This window comes from Helianthus annuus, chromosome 7 (genome assembly GCF_002127325.2).
Source record: "Helianthus annuus cultivar XRQ/B chromosome 7, HanXRQr2.0-SUNRISE, whole genome shotgun sequence".
In the NCBI taxonomy this organism is placed as follows: Eukaryota; Viridiplantae; Streptophyta; class Magnoliopsida; order Asterales; family Asteraceae; genus Helianthus; species Helianthus annuus.
Window position 1 is genome coordinate 90,982,080 of NC_035439.2, and position 23,124 is coordinate 91,005,203.

Consider the following 23,124-nt stretch of genomic DNA (forward strand, 5'->3'; position numbering starts at 1 on the left):
TTGAGTGTTTGGGTAAAAATATTAAAAATTTATTATTTGCGTTTAGAAAGTTACAAAACGCAGTTTTCCAAAAGCAACCCCTCCGCACTGCAACAAAACACAATTTTCCAAAAATTGATTATTTGCGTTTAGGAAATGATTTTCACTTGTTTATTTTTTTAAATATATATTTGCCAAACACTCAAATAGTTGATTATCTGATTATTGTGTTATCAAACAACATAATCAAATCCAAACACTATCTTACAACATCACCTTTTGTTACAGTTAATTATCTGATTCTGGTTATTCAAAACGCATAATCTATTTTCAAAACTCAACCCCAAACACCCTCTTAAATTATTACTCTACAAATTATCATCACAAAATATAAACAATTTGCAAGTATTTTGTTTTTAAGCTTTAAAAAGAATAAGGCATGAAGACATTTCATAACTACGTAACTTTTTCTATTTAGACAACATATCGTCCGCACACCAAATGATTATATTTACAAAATATGCATTAAATATATTTACAAAAAATGCCTCAAAGACATCATATCTTATAAATTTTAATCATAAAGAAAGAATTTCAAAATTTTAATACTCTACAAATTATTAAAAAAATTTTGTAAGCATTTAATTTTTAAACTCTTAAAAAGAATAAGCCATGGTGACATTACCTTTTGATTTAGGTACTCATTACATTTATAAAATATGCACTAGAGATATATAGAAATAACTTAACATTATTCAAATGTAAGCTAGTAAGATGTACGACTACAATACTTCACGCACTTATATCACTTCTCTATATTATTATCACCACAAATTATAAATAATCTATAAGCATTTAATTTTTAACCATTAAAAAGAATAAGATATAAGCATTTAATTTTTAACCATTAAAAAAAACATACGTCAACATTTCATAACTACGCAAGTTTTTCGATCCATACAACTTATTTGTCCGTACACCAAATCATTATATTTATAAATACGCATTAAAGATATATACAAAAATGCCTCAAGGTTATTGAATTACATCATATTTTATAATTCTTATCGTTAAAAAGAAACAAAACACGGTAACCTTTCATAACTACGTAACTTTTTCGATCCATACAACGTATTTTTCCATAGACGAAATCATTATATTTATAATTTATAAATACGCATTAAAGATATATACAAAAATGGCCCAAAGTTGTTGAATTACACCATATTTTATAAATCTAATCATCAAAAAAAAAAAAAAACAGAAAAAAAAAAGAAAAACACACACACAATTTCAAAATGTTAAAATATTTATTTAAAAAGTTAGATAAACCCCCTCACTCAAAAAAACTGAAAAATCACTCTATATATAAATCAATCAGGCGAGTACCTACCTACCTGTGTGGTGTTCGCATGTAATAACCTGCTTAAATGATCACGTAATCAAGCTTCCGTTTCAGTAGCATCACTCTTCTCTTCTAATTCCCCAAATTCATCCTCAAAGCCCTAGTTTTGTACAGTTCTAATCTTACGATCGAGTAGAAAACCAACAATTCGCCACAAAAGGAGCCCTAGAAACTCATCAACTTCAAGTTTAACTACAACGGTTGCTCGTGATCGGTTCGATTTTTCATCGGAGTAAAGCTAGGGTTTCAGTTTCTTTCAGCCATGAGTCCTATTCAGAATTTCGAGCAGCATTCTCGGCATCTCATGGAACCTGACCTCCGTATTGATTCTGTTTTTACTCTTTACATGTTTTCGTTTTAGAAATTGTGTTAACTGTCTGTGAAATTGTATGAGTAGTTGTGTGTGTGGTGTTTTATAGTGGAGTTTTGAGTTTGATAGAGTAGCAGGAAGAAGTGGTACTAGAAATGAGGTTTTCTAGCCCTAGTTTGAGTAAGAGGCTGTGTTTAGTTGTTAGGAGACAGAAACTGAGTTTTAAAACTGATATGAATTGCGTTACGGATTCAGTATGACCGGATTTTGTATGTATAGCTTGTTACAGTGACATGAAGGTTTTGTGATTTAGAGTTAGGAGATAGAAACTGCGTTTTATACTCTCGTATTAGCGCTCAGCGAGTCACGCTTACTCCTATTGAACTTGTTAGTATGGGGCCATTTAGATTTTAGACTGATATGAATTGCGTTATGGATTGAACATCAACAGATTTTGTATGTATAACTTGTTACATATTTTAGATTATTTAGCTTGGCTGAAGGAAAGTGAATTGTTTACGGTGTCATGAAGGTTTTATGATATAGAGTTATTTTATTTTATATATCAAGTACAAGGAAGACTTGTTTTGTTGAGTTGGAAATCTTTGTTTTGTTTAGTGATTTGATTATTGCTTTTATTTTTGTGACAGCTATTCAAAGCAGGCTACAAATGGCGATGGAGGTGCGGGATAGTTTAGAGATAACACATACAGGGGAGTACTTGAATTTCCTTAAGTGTTATTTCCGTCCGTTTTCTGGGATTCTTTATCACATAACAAAGCCTCAGTTTACTGACAACCCCGAGCATAAGCTGCGAAATATTATTATTGAAATTCTCAATCGCCTTCCTCACAGTGAAGTGTTAAGGCCTTTTGTTCAAGAGCTACTAAAAGTTGCAATGCATGTTCTTACTACTGACAACGAGGAGAACGGATTGATATGCATTCGGATCATATTTGATCTATTGAGGAATTTCAGACCAACCCAAGAGACTGAGGTGCAGCCTTTCCTTGACTTCGTGTGTAAAATTTACCAGAACTTCAGACTCACGGTTAGCCATTTCTTTGAAAGTGGGGCACTTGTGGCTCCAGCAATGCCACCACCTTCTTCAATGTCAGCATTACCTTCGCTTGGTAGTGAAGACGTTAAGCCAATGGAGATTTCAGATCAAGTTGGGTTGTCCACTGCGTCGAGCACCGGGGCTGGACAACTTAATCCAAGTACCAGGTCGTTCAAGATTGTGACCGAGAGTCCTTTGGTGGTCATGTTTCTCTTTCAACTGTATAACCGGCTTGTGCAGACTAATATCCCTCAGTTATTGCCATTGATGGTTACTGCTATCTCAGTCCCTGGTCCTGACAAGGTTCCACCACATTTGAAGACTCACTTTACTGAGCTGAAAGGGGCTCAGGTTAAGGTAATTTATTGGGATAATCTTTATATCATTATAACTGTCTTAAATCAAATGTCGGTGGGGTTTCCGATGGACAAACTCACCCCAACTTCCACAATTAACAATTTTAACCCTTGACTGCTACTTGATTTTAAAAGTTTTGGGGTTTTCACTTCACACCCTCAAACTTTTGATATGAAACACTATTAATCCCCATCTTTAAGTAAGTTACACATTCACTTCTAACTTTTGGTAATTTACAACCTTGACCCGCCAACCTTTTCTACTTAATAACTTGACAACTCATTTTATTTAAATTACTTTTACGACTTTACACTGTGACGTGCAACGCATGTGCAGCCACCACATGTTAATGTCATCATCATTACGCGTGTAACGAAGTCACAAACGCGATGTTGCCGCCGCAACGCGCGGCACGGGTCAAAATTCTAGTTCTTACTAAATCATGTTTGAAGCATTATCCCCTCTCATGCGCTGGTAAATGTTTCTGGAAGTATGTGGGTGCTTGGCAATTGGCGTGCATCAATCTTCAACTATATTGTATGCATAATATACAGTCTAGATAGTGAAATATTGACAAGACTAAAATCGTTAACCACTGAGCTCTCATGTAATCGCGTATACTTATATGTTTCTGGCACTATTTTGCAGACTGTCTCATTCCTGACTTACCTTTTGAAGAGCTTTGCTGATTATATTAGGCCGCATGAGGAAAGCATATGTAAAAGCATTGTGAATCTGCTTGTTACTTGTTCGGACTCTGTTTCAATTAGAAAGGTGATAGTATGACCTAGATCTGTTTGTCCTTAGTTAAATACTTCTCTCATGTATGTGAACTGGTATATATAACCTACCTAATATGTGCAGGAATTATTAATAGCATTGAAACATGTCCTTGGAACGGATTTTAAGAGGGGTTTGTTTCCTCTGATTGATACACTCTTGGAAGAGAGGTAATATTTTGTACATGATTACTTAGATAGTGTTTTTTCATACGATATAATGTGTAAAACATCTTTTGAGAAATTTGTGAACTATACTAGGGTTCTCGTGGGAATTGGTCGGGCTTGTTTTGAGACACTGAGGCCATTGGCGTATAGTCTCTTAGCAGAAATTGTTCATCATGTTCGGGGTGACCTCTCGCTTTCACAGGTTTGTAGCTTCCTGAAAATTTTATGCCATACTTCAATATTGCCAGTTGTTCACATGCATGTATCATAGATTAACTTTATATATCAGCAAACAGGAACATAAAATATTACTCACACTGATGGAAAGAACAACGTTCAATGTAGTATAGAACATATCTACTTAGGGGGTGTTTGGCCTAGCTTTTATTTTTTTGGCTTATGCTTATATTTTAAAGTAGCTTATGCTTATTTCCTTTCATTTGATAAGCTATTTTTAAGTGTTTGGATTAGCTTATATTCTACAAGTTTAGTTAATCCATTGTGTATTATGGGAAGGGGTATAATACCATTGTGTGTATCATATTCAAATGAGTTAATCCATCATTTGAGGGCAAATGAGTAAAAAACCATCTTGATCAAATAAGCTTATTCAAATAAGCTAAAAAAACCATCAACCCATAAGCTTCTTGAAATTAGCTTATATAAGCTAATAAGCATAAGCTTAAAAAGCTCAACCAAACACCCACTAGTGCTTATTTTATAAAAATAAGCTAAAAAAGCTATAAGCTTAGATAAAAAAGCTAGGCCAAACACCCCCTTAATGTATTTGTAGCAACTTAAATGAACAAGATAGAAGGGGGTGTAGCGCTTATATTAACTAGTTGATTATTTCACATTTACTATCTTGGCTTTATATATACTTGTTTTAGTTTGATAGTTTGATTATCTTATTTCCCTTTTTTTAATAGTGTAACAAGTTTTAGTTCTTCTGCACATTCTAACTTTGTTTCTTGCTTTCTGTTTTATATGACCATCATCATACCCAACAATATGGAGGCATTAATATGCTAATGAGGTGTTATGTGCTGTATTCTTGTATTACATTTCTTACTGCTCTGTTTTATAATTTCTTGCAGTTGTCACGGATTATCTACCTATTCTCGAGTAATATGCATGACGCATCATTATCTCTCAGCATCCACACCACGTGTGCACGGTTAATGTTAAATCTGGTACAGCTTGGATCTCAGTTTAAATCTTCAACAATGTTACATACCTATATTTTTTCCCTTTTAGGTGTCAGAGATCTAGTTTGGTTTTCATTAAACATTGGTGTACTTAATTTATATATTATTAGGTGGAGCCAATTTTTGAAAAAGGCGTTGATCTGACATCCATGGACGAAGCAAGGATTTTATTGGTAAGATTTGCTATTCTTTCTAGAGTTGAAATTAAGATAGGTTTTAGTTGATTGTTATTTTATGTGTAGGGGCGCATATTGGATGCTTTTGTTGGGAAGTTTAGCACCTTTAAACGTACTATACCTCAGGTATACTTCAGATTGCTATGCTCTGTCTCTAATTCTCGTTATAACGACTTAATCACCATTCTTGATCATATTCTGTTTCTACTACCATGGAAGACCTTGTTTCATTTCTGTTTAGTTATTAGCTATCCGCAAGTAATTGGTTAAAGTTAAATGAACTGAAAAGTTACATTAATACCATTTAGTACTGATTATGTATGTCAAGCTTCTCAACTAAAATTAAATGAAAATAAAAATAAATGACAATATCATGCACTATATTTCTGTTAGTTGCTTTTTCCCTGCCCTATGACTCTTGCATCTTTCCAATGTTTGTCTTCATTTTCTCTGACAGTTACTAGAAGATGGAGAGGAAGGAAAGGATCGATCTACCTTAAAATCAAAGCTTGAGCTACCAGTGCAGGTTATATTAGTTAATCTAACCTTTTTCCATGAACAAGTTTTTTCTTATGATACGAGGCGTACATGGTACATTTATACAGTTCTTTGAAAATGTTAGATAAAGTTACCACTAGATTACGTATCACCAGAAGGTAAAAGAAGCCAGTAGCTATGAAGCATATTTTGGCTGTACAGTTTTCTTGTTATATGTAGCAAGACATTTGTTGACCCAAGAATTTACCTCACACATCTTCTGTAATTTTATCATTGTAATCATAGTGAAAGGATAAATAATCTAGTAAAACTATTGAGTTATCAACTCATGTTTATGATAATACATGGCACACTGACTATATATTGGACACGCAAACTATTTGGCAGGCTGTTCTAAACATTCAGGTTCTGGTGGAGCATTCAAAAGAAGTCAGTGATTGTAAGCATCTGATCAAGACCTTGGTTATGGGTAAGTTTCTTCCATTCTTTTATATCTGATCTTCCCTATCTTGAATGATTTTGTCATGCCCAGTAAGCTTTTAAAAGTTTGCTGCAAAATGAGCACACTCATATGTTTAATTTCGAATCATTTTCTATTACTAGGAATGAAAACAATCATATGGAGCATCACACACGCACATCTACCCCGATCACAGGTCTCACCGTCCACGAACAATAATATGCTTCCAGCAACCCCAACTAACGCGTCCACAGGACAGCCATTTAAAGGGCTCAGAGAAGAAGAGGTATTATTGTTATGTACAAATTAGTGCTTTTACTGAATAGAGTAAAAATGCCATTTTCGTCCCTGAGGTTTGGCTAATTTTGCGACTTTCGTCCAAAGGTTTGTTTTTCCGGTTCCAAAAGGTTTTAAGTCTTTTGGATCCAGATGGAGTTAATGAGCCAGATGAAAATGGCAAGATTTCAAACCTTTTGGATCCAGATGCGGAAAAACAAATTTTTGAACGAAAGTCGCAAAACTGGCCAAACCTCAGGGACGAAAATGGCAATTTACTCTACTGAATAACATGATAATTAGTAGTTTATACTAATTAAAGAAATGGATTTGGGTAGGTATGGAGAGCTTCTGGTGTCTTGAAGAGTGGTGTACGCTGCTTAGCTCTGTTCAAAGAGAAAGATGAGGAGAGAGAAATGATCCATCTTTTCTCCCAGATTTTGGCTATAATGGAACCTCGAGATCTCATGGATATGTTCTCGTTATGCATGCCGGAACTTTTTGAATGCATGATATCCAACACACAGCTCGTGCATATTTTTTCTACCCTTCTTCAAGCACAAAAGGTTTTCAGGCCATTTGCAGATGTCTTGGTTAATTTTCTAGTAAGCAGCAAACTTGACGTCCTGAAACATCCAGACTCCCCTGCAGCAAAACTTGTTCTACATCTTTTTCGGTTTTTATTCGGTGCTGTAGCGAAAGCTCCAGCAGATTGTGAACGCATTTTGCAGCCTCATGTTCCCGTTATCGTGGAAGCGTGCATGAAAAACGCCAGTGAAGTTGAGAGACCTCTTGGTTATTTACAGCTTCTTAAAACAATGTTCCGTGCCCTAGGTGGTGGGAAATTCGAGCTTTTATTAAGAGATTTGATTCCCACGTTACAACCCTGCTTGAATATGTTGTTGGCAATGCTCGAGGGCCCCACAGCTGAAGAAATGCGAGACCTTTTACTAGAGCTTTGCTTAACACTCCCTGCACGGTTAAGTTCGTTGCTACCTCACCTTCCTCGATTGATGAAACCACTTGTAATGTGTCTTAATGGGAGTGACGAACTTGTTAGCTTAGGATTGAGAACACTTGAGTTTTGGATCGATAGCTTAAATCCCGATTTTCTGGAACCAAGCATGGCAAATGTGATGTCTGACGTGATTTTAGCATTGTGGTCCCACTTACGGCCCGCACCGTACCCATGGGGTGGTAAATCTTTACAACTGCTTGGAAAATTGGGTGGTCGAAACAGAAGGTTTCTTAAAGAGCCACTTGCACTTGAATGCAAGGAAAACCCAGAGCATGGACTTCGATTGCTTCTTACATTTGAGCCTGAAACCCCGTTTCTGGTACCTTTGGATCGATGTATTAATCTTGCTATAGCTGCTGTTACGAATAAGAACAGTAGCGTGGATGCTTTTTATAGGAAACAGGCTTTGAAGTTTCTTCGAGTGTGCTTATCATCACAGCTTGATTTGCCTGGTCGCGTAACTGATGAAGGGTTAATATCTAAGCACTTATCAACCATTTTGGTATCGTCAGTTGATCCATCTTGGAAAAGATCTGATGCTTCTGATGTAAAGGTTGGTTTAGTTACATTTGTTTTTTTGATTATTTTATCATTATGTTTTTATGTGCTGGCAAGTTTTCCTTCCCATTTGATGCTTATAAACTTATAAACATCCTTTGCAGACTGACTTGGGGGTCAAGACCAAAACACAACTAATGGCTGAGAAATCCCTATTCAAGATCCTTCTCATGACCATATTTGCGGCTAGTGCAGATCCTGATTTAGTTGACCCCAAGGATGAATACGTTGCTAATATTTGCCGCCATTTTGCTATCATATTTCACTTGGAAAGCTCCTCTACCAACACTCCTGTCTCAGCCATTCCTCTTGGTGGTCCTTTACTGTCATCCAGCACAAGTAACAGTTCGAAACAAAGAAACGGTAGCAGCTCAAACTTAAAGGAACTGGACCCGTTGATCTTTTTAGATGCTCTCGTGGAAGTTCTCGCGGATGAAAACCGACTCCATGCGAAAGCCGCCCTCAATGCGTTAAATATTTTTTCCGAAACCCTTCTATTACTAGCGCGCTCTAAGCATGCTGACGTGCTCATGTCAAGAGGGGGCCCCGGTACACCAATGATCGTGTCTAGTCCATCAATGAGTCCTGTTTATTCACCCCCTCCTAGTGTCAGGGTTCCGGTTTTTGATCAACTATTACCTCGTTTATTGCACTGCTGTTATGGATCTACTTGGCAAGCTCAAATGGGTGGGGTTATCGGTCTTGGTGCGTTAGTGGGGAAAGTCACTGTTGAAACGTTATGTGTTTTCCAAGTGCGTGTTGTAAGAGGACTTGTATTTGTTCTTAAAAGACTACCTGTTTATGCTGCAAAAGAACAAGAAGAAACTAGTCAGGTGCTGACGCAGGTCCTTCGGGTGGTGAATAATGTTGATGAAGCAAACAGTGAAGCCCGCAGGCAGAGTTTTCAAGGAGTTGTTGAGTTTCTTGCTTCAGAGTTATTAAATACAAATGCTACTGTAAAAGTCAGTAAAATTGTGCAGTCGTGTTTGGCACTTTTGGCTAGTCGAACCGGTAGTGAAGTGTCGGAGTTGCTTGAACCGTTACACCAGCCGTTGCTTCAGTCACTTCTAATGCGCCCTCTTAGGTCAAAAAATGTTGAACAACAGGTTGGGACTGTGACTGCTTTGAATTTCTGCCTTGCTTTGAGGCCCCCTCTTCTTAAGTTAACTCCGGAATTAGTCAATTTTGTTCAAGAAGTATTACATATTGCTGAGGCCGACGAGACTGTGTGGGCTGCAAAGTTTATGAACCCAAAAGTTGCTATGTCGTTGACTAAACTCCGTACAGCTTGCATTGAACTTTTATGTACAGCAATGGCATGGGCAGATTTTAAAACTCAAAATCACTCTGAGCTGCGGGCGAAAATTATTTCCATGTTTTTCAAGTCCTTGACAAGTAGGACACCAGAAATTGTAGCTGTCGCTAAAGAGGGATTGAGACAGGTATATTTTATAATATTAGGGTCTTCATTCCTGAAATGAAGTAGAATTTTGTGCATTTTGATAGTGTTTGTTGAGTTAATTACGTTTTCATCCCAATGGTTTGTTGAAAATAACCATTACAGTCCATCAGGTTAAAAATTACCAAAACAGTACCAGTACTTTCACTTTTGTAACAATTACAGTCCACCTCTGTTAACCCCATCCAATTTACCGTTTGGTGAAAAGATTAAAATACCCCTATGCTAAAAAACTACAAAAAACAAGAGTTGATTACGTTTTTCGTCTCTGTGGTTTGTAGTCTATTAGTTTAAAAATTGCCAACACAGTACCAATACTTTCACTTTTGTAACAATTACAGTCCACCTCCGTTAACCCCATCCGTTAAGGTTTTTTTATTTTTTTATTTTTTTTTTTTGTGAAAAGACATAGTATTTTAGTCTTTTCACCAAAAACATAACGGTAAATTGGATGGGTTAATGGAGGTAGACTGTAATCGTTACAAAAGTAACGGTACTGTTTTGGCAATTTTTAAACTAATGGATTGTAATGGTTATTTTCAACAAACCACAAGGACGGAAAACATAATTAACATTGTGTTGTATGTGGTTGTATGTATCCTATTCAACAATTAACTTTTTCATTATATGTGGTGGTGTTATCATTTAGGTAATTTTACAGCAACGTATGCCGAAAGAACTTCTACAGAGCAGTCTGAGGCCTATATTAGTTAACTTGGCACATACCAAGAACCTCAATATGCCTCTACTGCAAGGTCTGGCCCGCCTTCTTGAGCTTTTATCGAATTGGTTTAATGTGGCTTTGGGAGGCAAACTTTTGGAGCACCTGAAGAGATGGCTGGAACCAGAAAAGCTTCAACAGATTCAAAAATCATGGAAAAGTGGTGAAGAACCAAAAATAGCAGCTGGTGGGTTGTGTTTTTGATCCGAAATACTATAGAATTTATAATTCATATCTGAATATGCTCCTATTAACTTTTAATGCAGCTATCATCGAGCTTTTTCACTTACTCCCCAGTGCAGCAGGGAAGTTTCTTGACGAACTTGTAACTTTGACTATCGATTTAGAAGTAGCCCTCCCACCTGGACAGTTTTATAGTGAGATCAACAGTCCTTATCGTCTTCCACTGACAAAATTCTTAAATCGTTATCCACAAGCTGCTGTCGATTATTTTCTTGCTCGATTATGTGAACCAAAATATTTCCGCCGGTAGAATTTAAACTATTTGGCTATTTGTTTACGTTTTTGAGTTTTGACTCCTTTTATTAAAGTTCTCATCTAGGTTACGTTTTTTGAGCATGATCCAGGTTGATGTACATCATTCGATCAGATGCGGGTCAGCCCTTGAGGGAAGAACTTGCAAAGTCACCAGAGAAGATACTCTCAAGTGCATTCCCTGAGTTCATTCCAAAGGCAGATGAGGCATCAATGGCCCAGGGGTCTCCGGAAACTTCTTCATTGGGGGGTGTCGGTGATGACAACACTCAACTTCAAACTAACAGTTCTAACTCAACCGCCCCAAATGTCTTGCCGGATGCTTATTTCCAGGGCCTTGCTCTTATAAAAACATTGGTCAAACTCATGCCTGGATGGTTGCAGAGTAACCGCATTGTTTTTGATTCACTTGTTCTTTTGTGGAAGTCCCCTGCAAGAATCTCACGGCTGCAGAATAAGCAGGAACAGAGTTTGGTGCAAGTGAGTATTATATGCATCATGGTAACACAGAGTTAATATTTTTTATGACTATTATTGTGATATTGCAACTTTTTTCTACTGTCGTAAAATGCAGGTGAAAGAGAGCAAATGGCTGGTCAAATGCTTCTTGAACTATTTACGCCATGATAAAACTGAAGTCAATGTGCTGTTTGAAATCCTCTCAATCTTTTTATACCATACACGCATTGATTTTACCTTTTTGAAGGAGTTTTACATCATTGAGGTATGAGTACTTTGAAAGAGGACGCTTGCTTATGCAACTTTATATACTTCTAAATAGAAACAAAAGTTTATATTCGAAACTTGTCAAATCTGATTGTGTCATTTACTCATTTTCATCTAGGTGGCTGAGGGCTATCCTCCCAGTATGAAGAAAACTCTCCTTTTGCACTTTTTAAACATTTTCCAATCAAAACAAATGGGTCACGATCACTTGGTGGTCATCATGCAAATGCTGATTCTTCCAATGCTAGCTCATGCATTTCAGAATGAGCAGACTTGGGAGGTTATAGATACCGCCATCATCAAAACAATTGTCGACAAGCTTCTGGACCCACCCGAAGAGGTGAATTATTGACCCTTACAACTATTTTCTGTTTCTGAAAACGATAAGGGCACTATACTGATTCCTTATCTTGCATAGGTCTCTGCTGATTATGATGAGCCTTTGAGGATAGAGCTACTACAACTTGCTACTTTACTTCTCAAATATCTACAAACTGACCTTGTTCATCATAGGAAGGAACTCATTAAATTTGGCTGGAATCACCTAAAACGTGAAGAGAGTGCTAGTAAGCAGTGGGCCTTTGTCAACGTATGCCACTTCTTGGAGGCCTATCAAGCTCCAGAAAAGATCATACTGCAGGTATATTCGTGTAAATCAGACATATTGTGATTATTTCACCTAAGATATTCTTATCAGCTGCTAGTTGATGGAACTTGCTGACATCTAGCTGCTTTAGATCTTATCAAATTGAGAAACGTACTAATTGCAAAACTAAATTTGCAGGTGTTTGTTGCCCTTCTTAGGACTTGTCAACCAGAGAATAAAATGTTGGTCAAACAAGCCCTTGACATATTAATGCCAGCACTTCCACGTAGATTGCCAATTGGCGATAATTCCCGTATGCCGATTTGGATACGCTACACAAAAAAGATTCTTGTGGAGGAAGGACACTCTATTCCTAATCTCATCCATATATTCCAACTCATTGTTCGTCATTCAGATCTTTTCTACAGTTGTAGGGCCCAGTTTGTACCTCAAATGGTCAATTCTCTCAGCCGCCTTGGTTTACCTTATACTACTACCGCTGAGAACCGACGACTTGCTATTGAACTTGCTGGGTTGGTTGTCAACTGGGAGAGACAGAGACAAAATGAGATGAAAATAGTCAATGCCGGCGAAGGAAGTAGCCAGAATAACGATGGGTCGAATTTGGTTACTGGTGCTGACTCCACGCGGGCAATAGATGGATCCGCATTTTCTGAAGATTCAACTAAGCGGTTAAAGGTTGAGCCTGGTCTTCAATCTCTTGGTGTCATGTCACCTGGTGGGGCCTCCTCAATATCGAATATAGAAACCCCCGGACCTACTGGACAACCAGATGAAGAATTTAAACCGAATGCTGCTATGGAGGAAATGATAATCAACTTTCTGATAAGAGTAAGTTTTCACTTTACAAAAGAGTTAAATGCCATTTTCGTCCATGAGGTTTGGCTAGTTTTGCGAGTTTCGTCCAAAGGTTTGTTTTGCCGCATCTGGATCCGAAAGGTTTGAAATCTTGCCATTTTCATCCGGCTCGTTAACTCCATTCACTTTTCTCTGTTAAGTCAAGGGTATTTTTGTCTTTTTTGTTAACTTAAAGGACAATTCGGTCTTTTTCACATTATGCTAAATGCTTGTACATAAAGTGATAAAGTAAAAAAACCGAATTGACCTTTAAGTTAACAAAAAAGACGAAAATATCCCTGACTTAACGAAGAAAAGTGAATGGAGTTAATGAGCTGGATGAAAATGGCAAGATTTCAAACCTTTTGGATCCAGATGCGGAAAAACAAACGTTTGGATGGAAGTCACAAAACTGGCCAAACCTCAGGGACGAAAATGGCATATTACTCCTTTATAAAATATGAACTTTTATGAAGATTTATTTAAGGTCAGCTGACAGTTGATTATATATGCTTAACAGGTAGCCTTAGTGATAGAGCCAAAGGACAAGGAGGCCAGTCTCATGTATAAGCAAGCTCTAGAGCTCTTATCACAAGCTTTGGAAGTGTGGCCAAACGCTAACGTTAAATTCAATTACTTAGAAAAGCTTCTAAGCAGCATTCCACCGACCCAGTCAAAGGACCCTTCGTCAGCTCTGGCACAGGGTTTGGATGTGATGAATAAAGTATTGGAGAAACAACCACATTTGTTCATCCGTAATAATATCATTCATATTTCTCAAGTAAGCAATAACACTACATTTAATGTCTTCTTCTGGATTTATGTTTAAAAGATCTAATCATATTAAGCGATAATGATTTTCAGATTCTTGAGCCTTGTTTCAAGTATAAAATGTTAGATGCTGGGAAGTCGTTGTGTTCTTTGTTGAAAATGGTTTTTGTCGCTTTCCCTTCAGAAGGAACTAGTACCCCGCAGGATGTTAAAGCGTTGTACCAAAAAGTTGAGGAGCTTATACAGAAGCATCTTGCATCTGTCGCAGCTCCTCAAACAGCTGGTGAAGATAACTCTGCTTCCATGATTAGCTTTGTTCTGTATATCATACAAACATTAGCAGAAGTGCAAAAGAATGTCATTGATCCTTTCAATTTGGTCCGTGTTTTTCAACGTTTAGCACGTGATTTGGCATCCGCACCTGGATCTTATGCAAGACAAGTATGCCTTTGACTTTTGATACAGTACTATATTGTGTTGTATGGGGCTAATTGGTAATAACTAATAATTCGATGTTTCAGAGCCAAAGAACGGACCCGGATTCTGCAGTGAGTTCTTCTCGTCAAGGTGCTGATGTCGGAGTGGTGATCGCCAATCTTAAATCTATCATGAAACTCATTGGTGAAAGGGTCATGCTTGCGCCTGACCTTAAACGGTCAATAACACAAATCCTTAACTCCTTGCTCTCTGAAAAAGGAACTGATCATACGGTGCTTCTTTGCATCCTTGATGTAATAAAGGGATGGATTGATAAAGATTTTGGTACGCCTGGAATGACTACCACCTCTGCTTCTTTTGTTACTCCAAAAGAAGTTGTATCTTTCCTTCAAAAGCTTTCTCAAGTTGATAAGCAGAATTTTTCCACAACTTCTCTTGAAGAATGGGACCGAAAATATCTCGAGCTTCTCTACGGGCTTTGTGCTGATGCGATAAAGTAAGCACAAAAATTGTATGGGGGCCTTTTTTGTCAAGTTAAAAAGTAGGAGGGTCATTTTTGTCAAGTTAGAAATTTGAGGGGTGAATTTTGTCAATTTAGAAAAGTTGAGGGGTAATTTTTGTCAAATCAGAAAGGTGGTTGGTACCTACCTTTCAATTTAAGATTTATAATGTAATATTAGTGCACCCATTAAAGCCTACATCTTTTCAATGATTCACAGGTATCCATTGACCTTGCGCCAAGAAGTTTTCCAGAAGGTAGAGAGACAGTTTCTACTAGGGCTAAGAGCAAAGGATCCTGAAATGAGGATGAAGTTTTTCGCTCTTTATCACGAATCTCTTCAAAAAACGCTTTTCACAAGGTTGCAGTACATTATACAAGTTCAGGATTGGGAGGCTTTGAGTGACGTTTTCTGGCTGAAACAAGGGCTTGATCTTCTTCTTGCAATCTTAGTTGAGAACAAACCGATCACACTTCCTCCAAATTCTGGCAAGGTTACGTATCTTCTGGGCGCAGGTTCTCTTCCGGAACATTCCGGAGCACAGTCTATGGTTACTGATGCATCTGAGGTGGCTGAAGATACTACTCCGTTAACCATTGATTCCCTTGTCGCAAAGCATGCCAAATTTATGAGTGAAATGAGCCGGCTGCAGGTATCAAGTCTTCACCATTTAGCAATTTTTTTTAGAGTAAATGCCTTTTTTGTCCCTGACGGTTGGTCAGTTTTGCGACTTTTGTCCAAAGGTTTGTTTTTTCTGCATCTAGATCCAAAAGGTTTGAAATCTTGCCAGTTTCATACGGTTTGTTAACTCCATCCATTTTCTCCGTTAAGTCATGGGTATTTTCGTCTTTTTTGTAACTTAAAAGGGCAATTTGGTTTTTTTCACTTTATGTACAAGCATTTAAAATTTGCTAAATCACTGTGAGTATACTCGAATCCCTTTTTGCTTTAGCACTTTTGGGTGTTACGTACGTTACTTATCAAAATCACAATCGAACACACTATTCAAACTATTTGAACGCTAACCGATTGCATGTATTACGTGACTAAATGAATGCTTGTTGTTTTGTTTACACGTGGTTAAGGTTAAGGATTTTTAGGAGTTTGGCCTGGTTTTTGGCTTAGGTTCCTATCTTATGAGTTTAATTTTTTCAGTTTCTATGAGGTGTGATATAGTTTTTTTATATATATAGGTTTTCACCTATTCCCGGTGTCGTAGTTTTACTAACAAATACTTGCTTATTTATGTGTTTATTATTATTTTTATTTCTATCTTTTTTAGTAGTGGCGTGCTTATATATGTTTTTTAGAAGCTTATGTCTTGGTTATGGTTTTTGGAGCCGGGGGTCTCACTGGAAGCAGCCTCTCTATCCCCTGGGATAGAGGTAAGGCGTGCCTACATCCTACCCTCCCCAGACCCTATCAATAGCTTCGCTATAGGTGGGATTATACTGGGTATGGTGGTTGTTGTATGTACAAGCATTTAAATACCCCTGTCCGAATCCGTTGGATCTAATTGCCCTTTAAGTTAACATAATAAATGGAAATACCCCTGACTTAACGGAAAAAATAGATGGAGTTAACGAGCCGGATGAAAATAGCAAGATTTCAAACCTTTTGGATCCACATGCGGAAAAACAAACCTTTGGACGAAAGTCTCAAAACTTGCCAAACCGACTAAAATGGCATTTTACTTTTTTTTTTCTTTAATGTTTTTTGCACTTTGCTTAGCCCGTTTTACTCTGTTACAGGTTGGTGATCTTGTGATTCCACTGAGAGAACTCGCCCATATAGATGCGAATGTTGCATATCATTTGTGGGTGTTGGTGTTTCCAATTGTGTGGGTGACGTTATGTAAGGATGAACAAGTGAAACTTGCTAAGCCGATAATCACTCTCTTGTCAAAAGATTACCATAAAAAGCAACAGGGAAACAGGCCAAACGTAGTGCAAGCGCTTCTAGAAGGACTCCAATTAAGCCACCCGCAACCAAAGATGCCCAGTGAGCTAATAAAGTATATCGGAAAGACTTACAATGCATGGCACATTGCACTAAGTCTGTTAGAAAGTCATGTGGTGCTGTTTTTGAACGATACAAAATGTTCTGAATCTCTTGCTGAACTTTACCGTTTGCTGAACGAGGAAGATATGAGATACGGGTTATGGAAGAAACGATCTACGGCTGAAACACGGGTTGGGCTGTCACTTGTTCAACATGGCTACTGGCAGCGGGCTCAAAGTCTCTTTTACCAAGCCATGGTTAAGGCAACCCAAGGCACTTACAATAACACTGTACCAAAAGCCGAGATGTGTCTTTGGGAAGAGCAATGGTTACTTTGTGCGAGTCAACTCAGTCAATGGGATGTATTGTCAGACTTCGGTAAACTCGTTGATAATTACGAAATTTTATTTGATAGTCTCTGGAAACAACCTGATTGGGCGTATTTGAAAGATCACGTTATTCCAAAGGCTCAAGTTGAAGAAACCCCAAAGCTTCGTATAATCCATGCGTATTTTTCACTACACGAAAAAAACACAAACGGTGTCAGCGATGCTGAAAATATTGTCGGTAAAGGTGTCGACCTTGCTTTGGAACAATGGTGGCAGTTACCCGAGATGTCTATTCATGCAAGAATTCCACTTTTGCAGCAATTCCAACAACTAGTCGAGGTTCAAGAATCAACGCGGGTTATAGTAGATATTGCTAATGGAACCAAACTAGCGGCAAATTCATCTGTTGGTGCACATGGTGGTCTTTATGCTGATTTGAAAGACATTCTCGAAACATGGAGGCTTAGAACTCCAAATGAATGGGATAATGTGTCTGTTTGGTACGACTTGCTTCAGTGGAGAAACGAAATGTATAACGCAGTGATCGATGCATTCAAAGATTTTGCCAACACAAATGCTCAACTTCATCATCTCGGTTACCGTGACAAGGCATGGAATGTCAATAAACTTGCCCACATTGCCCGTAAGCAGGGTCTTCATGAGGTTTGCGTGACTGTCTTGGAAAAAATGTACGGTCACTCTACTATGGAAGTGCAGGTATAATGGTTTACACTTATTTTATTTAAATTCTTGTTACTGAAGTAGAATCCGAATATAACAAAAAAAGATGTTTGCAGGAGGCTTTTGTGAAGATTAGGGAGCAAGCAAAGGCATATCTTGAAATGAAAGGAGAGCTTACAAGTGGTCTTAATTTGATCAACAATACTAATCTGGAATACTTTTCTGTCAAACACAAAGCAGAAATTTTCCGTATTAAGGGAGATTTTTTGTTGAAGCTACATGATTGTGAAGGAGCTAATCTTTCGTATTCAAACGCCATTAACCTTTTCAAGAACCTGCCTAAAGGGTGGATAAGCTGGGGAAACTATTGTGATATGGTATCCATATCTTTTGTTTAGAGTGAAATGCCAAATTCGTCCCTAAGGTTTGGCCAGTTTTGTGACTTTTGTCCAAAGGTTTGTTTTCCCGTGTCTGGATCCAAAAGGTTTGAAATCTTGCCGTTTTCATCCGGCTCGTTAACTCCATCCATTTTCTACGCTAAGTCGGTCTTTTTCACTTTATCACTTTATGTACAAGCATTTAGCATAATGTGAAAAAGACCGAATTGCCCTTTAAGTTAACAAAAAAGGCGGAAATACCCTCAACTTAACTGAGAAAAATGGATGGGGTTAACAAGCCGGATGAAAATGCCAAGATTTCAAACCTTTGGGATTCGGATGCGAAAAAAAACAAACCTTTGGACGAACGTCGCAAAACTAGCCAAACCTCAGGGACGAAAATGACATTTTACTCTTTTATTTATTACTTGGGTTGCTTCTGATTTTGCTAATCGTCAGTCAAATCTTATAATATTTTTCAGGCTTTCAAAGAGACACATGATGAGATTTGGTTGGAGTATGCTGCGAGTTGTTTTCTTCAAGGAATTAAATTTGGCATTACTAATTCTAGAAGCCATCTAGCTCGCGTTCTTTACCTTCTTAGCTTTGACACTCCCAATGAGCCTGTGGGAAGATCATTCGACAAGTACGTTGATCAAATACCTCATTGGGTCTGGCTTTCTTGGATTCCGCAACTATTACTCTCTTTACAAAGATCTGAAGCCCCACATTGCAAACTTGTTCTACTAAAAGTCGCAACCGTTTATCCTCAGGTAAGAGATATATGCTTATATTCTCTTGGTGCTTGAACTCGATATAATTTGATTTAATGTTTTAATCAAATTTTTTTTTTCTAAATTTTAGGCATTGTATTACTGGCTGCGCACATATTTGCTTGAGCGGCGTGATGTTGCGAATAGATCTGATATTGGTAGAATGGCATTGGCTCAGCAAAGGATGCAACAAAACATGACTGGTGGAGCTGATGGGAATTCGAGACAAGCTGGCGGTTCATCAGCCTCAGACAGTCAAATTCATCAAGGAACCCAGTCAACCGGTCTTGTTGATGGCGGTAACTCTCAGGGTCAAGAACCGGAACGGTCCACAGTTGCTGACGGCAGTGTGCTCGGCGGGAACGAACCGCAGAATCCTTCCTCCGTTAATGATGGCGGTCAGAATGCTATACGGCGTAACTATGCCATGGGTTTAGTTGCTTCTGCCGCTAGTGCTTTTGATGCTGCTAAAGATATAATGGAAGCACTTAGAAGCAAACACACCAACTTGGCCAGCGAACTTGAGGTACCTAGACTTAGGGGTGTGCACGGTTCGGTTTTACGGTAAAACCGAAACCGTAACCGAAATGTTCGGTTTTTGGTTATTTCGGTTTCTGGAACAAAATTACGTTAGATTCAAAAATAAAAATATAATCCATGATTCAAGAATCTTTCTTAGATGTTTACATTTAAGTTATTATGTTTAACCTTTTTAATTAATATTGTTCACATAAACCTAACCTTCTAATCTATTTTTATGTTTCACCAAAGTTTTTATTATGACATTTTTCTTTTATAATACTTTGAAAATCATTTAATTTATATGTTAAATTTTGTTATTTCTTGTAGGCAATGGATAAATCATTTCAAAGATAGATAAACATGTTAATGTTTTCATTATAAATAGTTAACATTCAAGAATAAAACTAATTTAATTCCTAAATCAATATATAACAAACATTAAAAAAAATATTTTTTAGGTTTTTCGATCTGGTTCTCAACAAATGTAAAACTGTAAATTTCGTTTTTTTTTTGCGCGGTTCAGTTTTTTTTTTTTCGGTTTTGGTGAAGCGTTATTTTCTAATTCAATATGCTAACCGTTGACATTTGCAGAGTCTGCTGACGGAAATAGGTTCAAGATTTGTGACTCTACCAGAGGAGCGGTTACTGGCGGTGGTTAATGCTCTACTCCACCGTTGTTACAAGTATCCAACTGCCACAACTGCGGAGGTTCCTCAGTCTCTTAAAAAGGAGCTCTCGGGTGTTTGCAGGGCCTGTTTTTCAGCAGATGCTGTCAACAAACATGTTGAGTTTGTTAGAGAATACAAACAGGAGTTTGAACGTGATCTTGATCCCGAAAGTGCTGCTACGTTCCCCGCCACCCTATCCGATCTCACCGAAAGACTTAAACACTGGAAAAACGTTCTCCAAAGCAACGTCGAAGACCGGTTCCCAGCTGTATTAAAACTCGAGGAAGAAAGCCGTGTGTTGCGTGACTTCCATGTGGTTGAAGTCGAGGTTCCAGGACAGTACTTCACCGATCAAGTACGTTATAAGCTGACATCTGTCGTATATACATTATACCATTTACAATATATGTTTGACCCTTTTTTTGTTGTCGTTTCACTGCAGGAAGTTGCACCGGATCATACCGTGAAGCTAGACAGGGTAGCCGCAGATATCCCGATCGTGCGTAGGCATGGCAGCAGTTTCCGACGTTTGACTCTTATAGGGTCAGACGGGTCCCAACGTCATTTTATTGTCCAGACATCTTTGACACCGAATGCTAGAAGTGATGAAAGAATATTACAACTTTTCCGTGTGATGAATCGCATGTTTGACAAGCACAAAGAATCAAGACGTCGCCACATCAGCATTCACACACCAATTATCATTCCTGTTTGGTCTCAGGTGCGGATGGTAGAAGATGACTTAACATACAGTACCTTTCTGGAGGTGTACGAGAACCATTGTTCGAGAAACAATAAAGAGGCTGACCAACCGATCGCTTATTTTAAGGAGCAGTTAAACCAAGCTATCTCGGGCCAAATATCACCGGAAACTGTAGTAGACCTTCGTCTTCAAGCGTACAACCACATTACAAAAGATTATGTGTTTGACAGTATATTCTCACAATACATGTACAAAACACTGTTGAATGGAAATCACATGTGGGCTTTCAAGAAGCAATTTGCCATCCAGCTGGCACTTTCGAGTTTCACATCTTTCATGCTACAGATAGGCGGAAGATCCCCTAATAAAATACTGTTTGCTAAGAACACCGGGAAAATATTTCAAACGGATTTTCATCCAGCTTATGATGCCAATGGTATGATTGAGTTTAACGAACCCGTGCCTTTTCGGTTGACTAGAAACTTGCAGGCGTTTTTCTCCCATTTTGGTGTCGAGGGCCTCATCGTGTCTTCCATGTGTGCGTCAGCACAAGCTGTTGTTTCTCCAAAGGTGACTGATTATTTTTTTAAGAGTAAAATGCCACTTTCGTCCCTGAGGTTTGGTCAGTTTTGTGACTTTCGTCCAAAGGTTTGTTTTTCCGCATTTGGATCCAAAAGGTTTGAAATCTTGGCATTTTCATCCGGCTCATTAACTCAATCCATTCTTCTCCGTTAAGTCAGGGGTGTTTCATTCTTTTTTGTTAACTTAAAAGGAAATTTGTTCTTTTTCACTTTATGTAAAAAGACCAAATCGAATTGCCCTTTAAATTAACAAAAAAGACGAAAATACCCTGACTCAACGGAGATAACTCGATGGAGTTAACAAGCCGGATGAAAATGGCAAGATTTCAAACCTTTTGGATCCATATGCGGGAAAACAAACATTTGGACGAAAGTCGCAAACCTCAGGAACGAAAATGGCATTTTACTCCTTTTTTAATAATAACTATAGCCTATATAGCAACTGACATTTGACTCTAATTTGGTCTTACATGGTGTGATTTGCAGCAAAGTCAACATTTATGGCATCATTTAGCTATGTTTTTCCGTGATGAGCTGTTATCTTGGTCATGGAGAAGACCTCTTGGAATGCCATTGGCCCCGGTTGTCGGTGGTGGTAGTTTGAACCCTGTTGAGTTCAGACAAAAGATCACGACAAATGTGGAACAAGTTATTAGCCGGATCAATGGGATCGCCCCTCAGTCCATATCAGAAGAGGTATGTTTACATGATTTTTAGAGTAAAGTACACGGATGGTCCCTATGGTTTACCAAAATTTTGGATTTGGTCCCTAGCTTTTCAAAAGTACGCCGATGCTCCCTGTGGTTGCACGTTGTAACGTATTTAGTCCCCAGCCAACAAATCAAAAGGTTTTAGCATGTCCAAGTTAGGGACTAAATATGTTGCAAAGTGCAAACCACAGGGATCCATGTACTTATAGAAAAAAAGCTAGGCACTAAATGCGTTGCAAAGTGCAAACCATAGGGACAATCTGCGTATTTTGGAAAGCTAGGGACAAAATCCAAAATTTTGGTAAACCACATGGACCATTTGTGTACTTTACTATGCTTTTTTATGTGCGTAGGATCATATCAGAAAACCAATTTTTTGCAAGTACACGTGGAACAAGTTTGATTCATTTGAATTTTTGTCAATAGCCCATATTTTTGGAACTTTACATACATGTGTAGGTCATCTACATTAAAAAACATCAAACTAATTTGTTAATATACATTTTAATTGTGTACTTTTAACCTACGCATGTGGAGGTTATATACAAAAAGAACAATCAAACTAAGTTTTTATGTATATTCCAATTTTTTTTATTCTTTTAACTTACAAGATTAAAAAATATTTGAATGGGTTTGGACTTTTAGGAGGAAAACTCGGTAGATCCACCGCAGTCGGTGCAAAGAGGGGTGGCCGAACTTGTCGAAGCAGCTCTAACTCCAAGAAACTTATGCATGATGGATCCTACGTGGCATCCATGGTTTTGAATTTAGCAAGGCTGGAGGCTGGTAGATAATATGGTTATAGTAATAGTTAAATACTAATAGTATGGAAGCATCGTAGTTTTAAGTTGTAGATATGCAACTAAAAACTCTTGTTTTGAGCTCATCTGACTCGATTATGATTGCTTACATGGAATTTATGAACTAATCTGAACAACATTAGCGTTTTAATGATATTTCTTTTAACAACTTA

At 37.8% G+C, this 23,124-nt stretch overlaps 1 protein-coding gene across 1 annotated transcript; it reads left to right on the top strand.

Moving 5' to 3' along the window:
• The first annotated feature begins 1,366 nt into the window (after positions 1-1,366).
• LOC110899463 (transformation/transcription domain-associated protein) lies at positions 1,367-23,124 on the top strand. Its single transcript, XM_022146358.2, has 32 exons — positions 1,367-1,704; positions 2,345-3,111; positions 3,760-3,885; positions 3,976-4,061; positions 4,152-4,260; positions 5,156-5,251; positions 5,377-5,439; positions 5,509-5,568; positions 5,900-5,968; positions 6,328-6,409; positions 6,544-6,686; positions 7,015-8,247; positions 8,357-9,694; positions 10,361-10,619; positions 10,699-10,921; positions 11,020-11,407; positions 11,502-11,651; positions 11,772-11,993; positions 12,072-12,293; positions 12,438-13,091; positions 13,618-13,878; positions 13,962-14,309; positions 14,390-14,802; positions 15,026-15,458; positions 16,558-17,853; positions 17,934-18,194; positions 18,677-18,967; positions 19,059-19,493; positions 20,081-20,512; positions 20,600-21,430; positions 21,928-22,137; positions 22,797-23,124. The coding sequence occupies exons 1-32, from the start codon at positions 1,647-1,649 to the stop codon at positions 22,914-22,916; spliced, it is 11,679 nt and encodes a 3,892-aa protein (XP_022002050.1). The 5' UTR covers positions 1,367-1,646; the 3' UTR covers positions 22,917-23,124.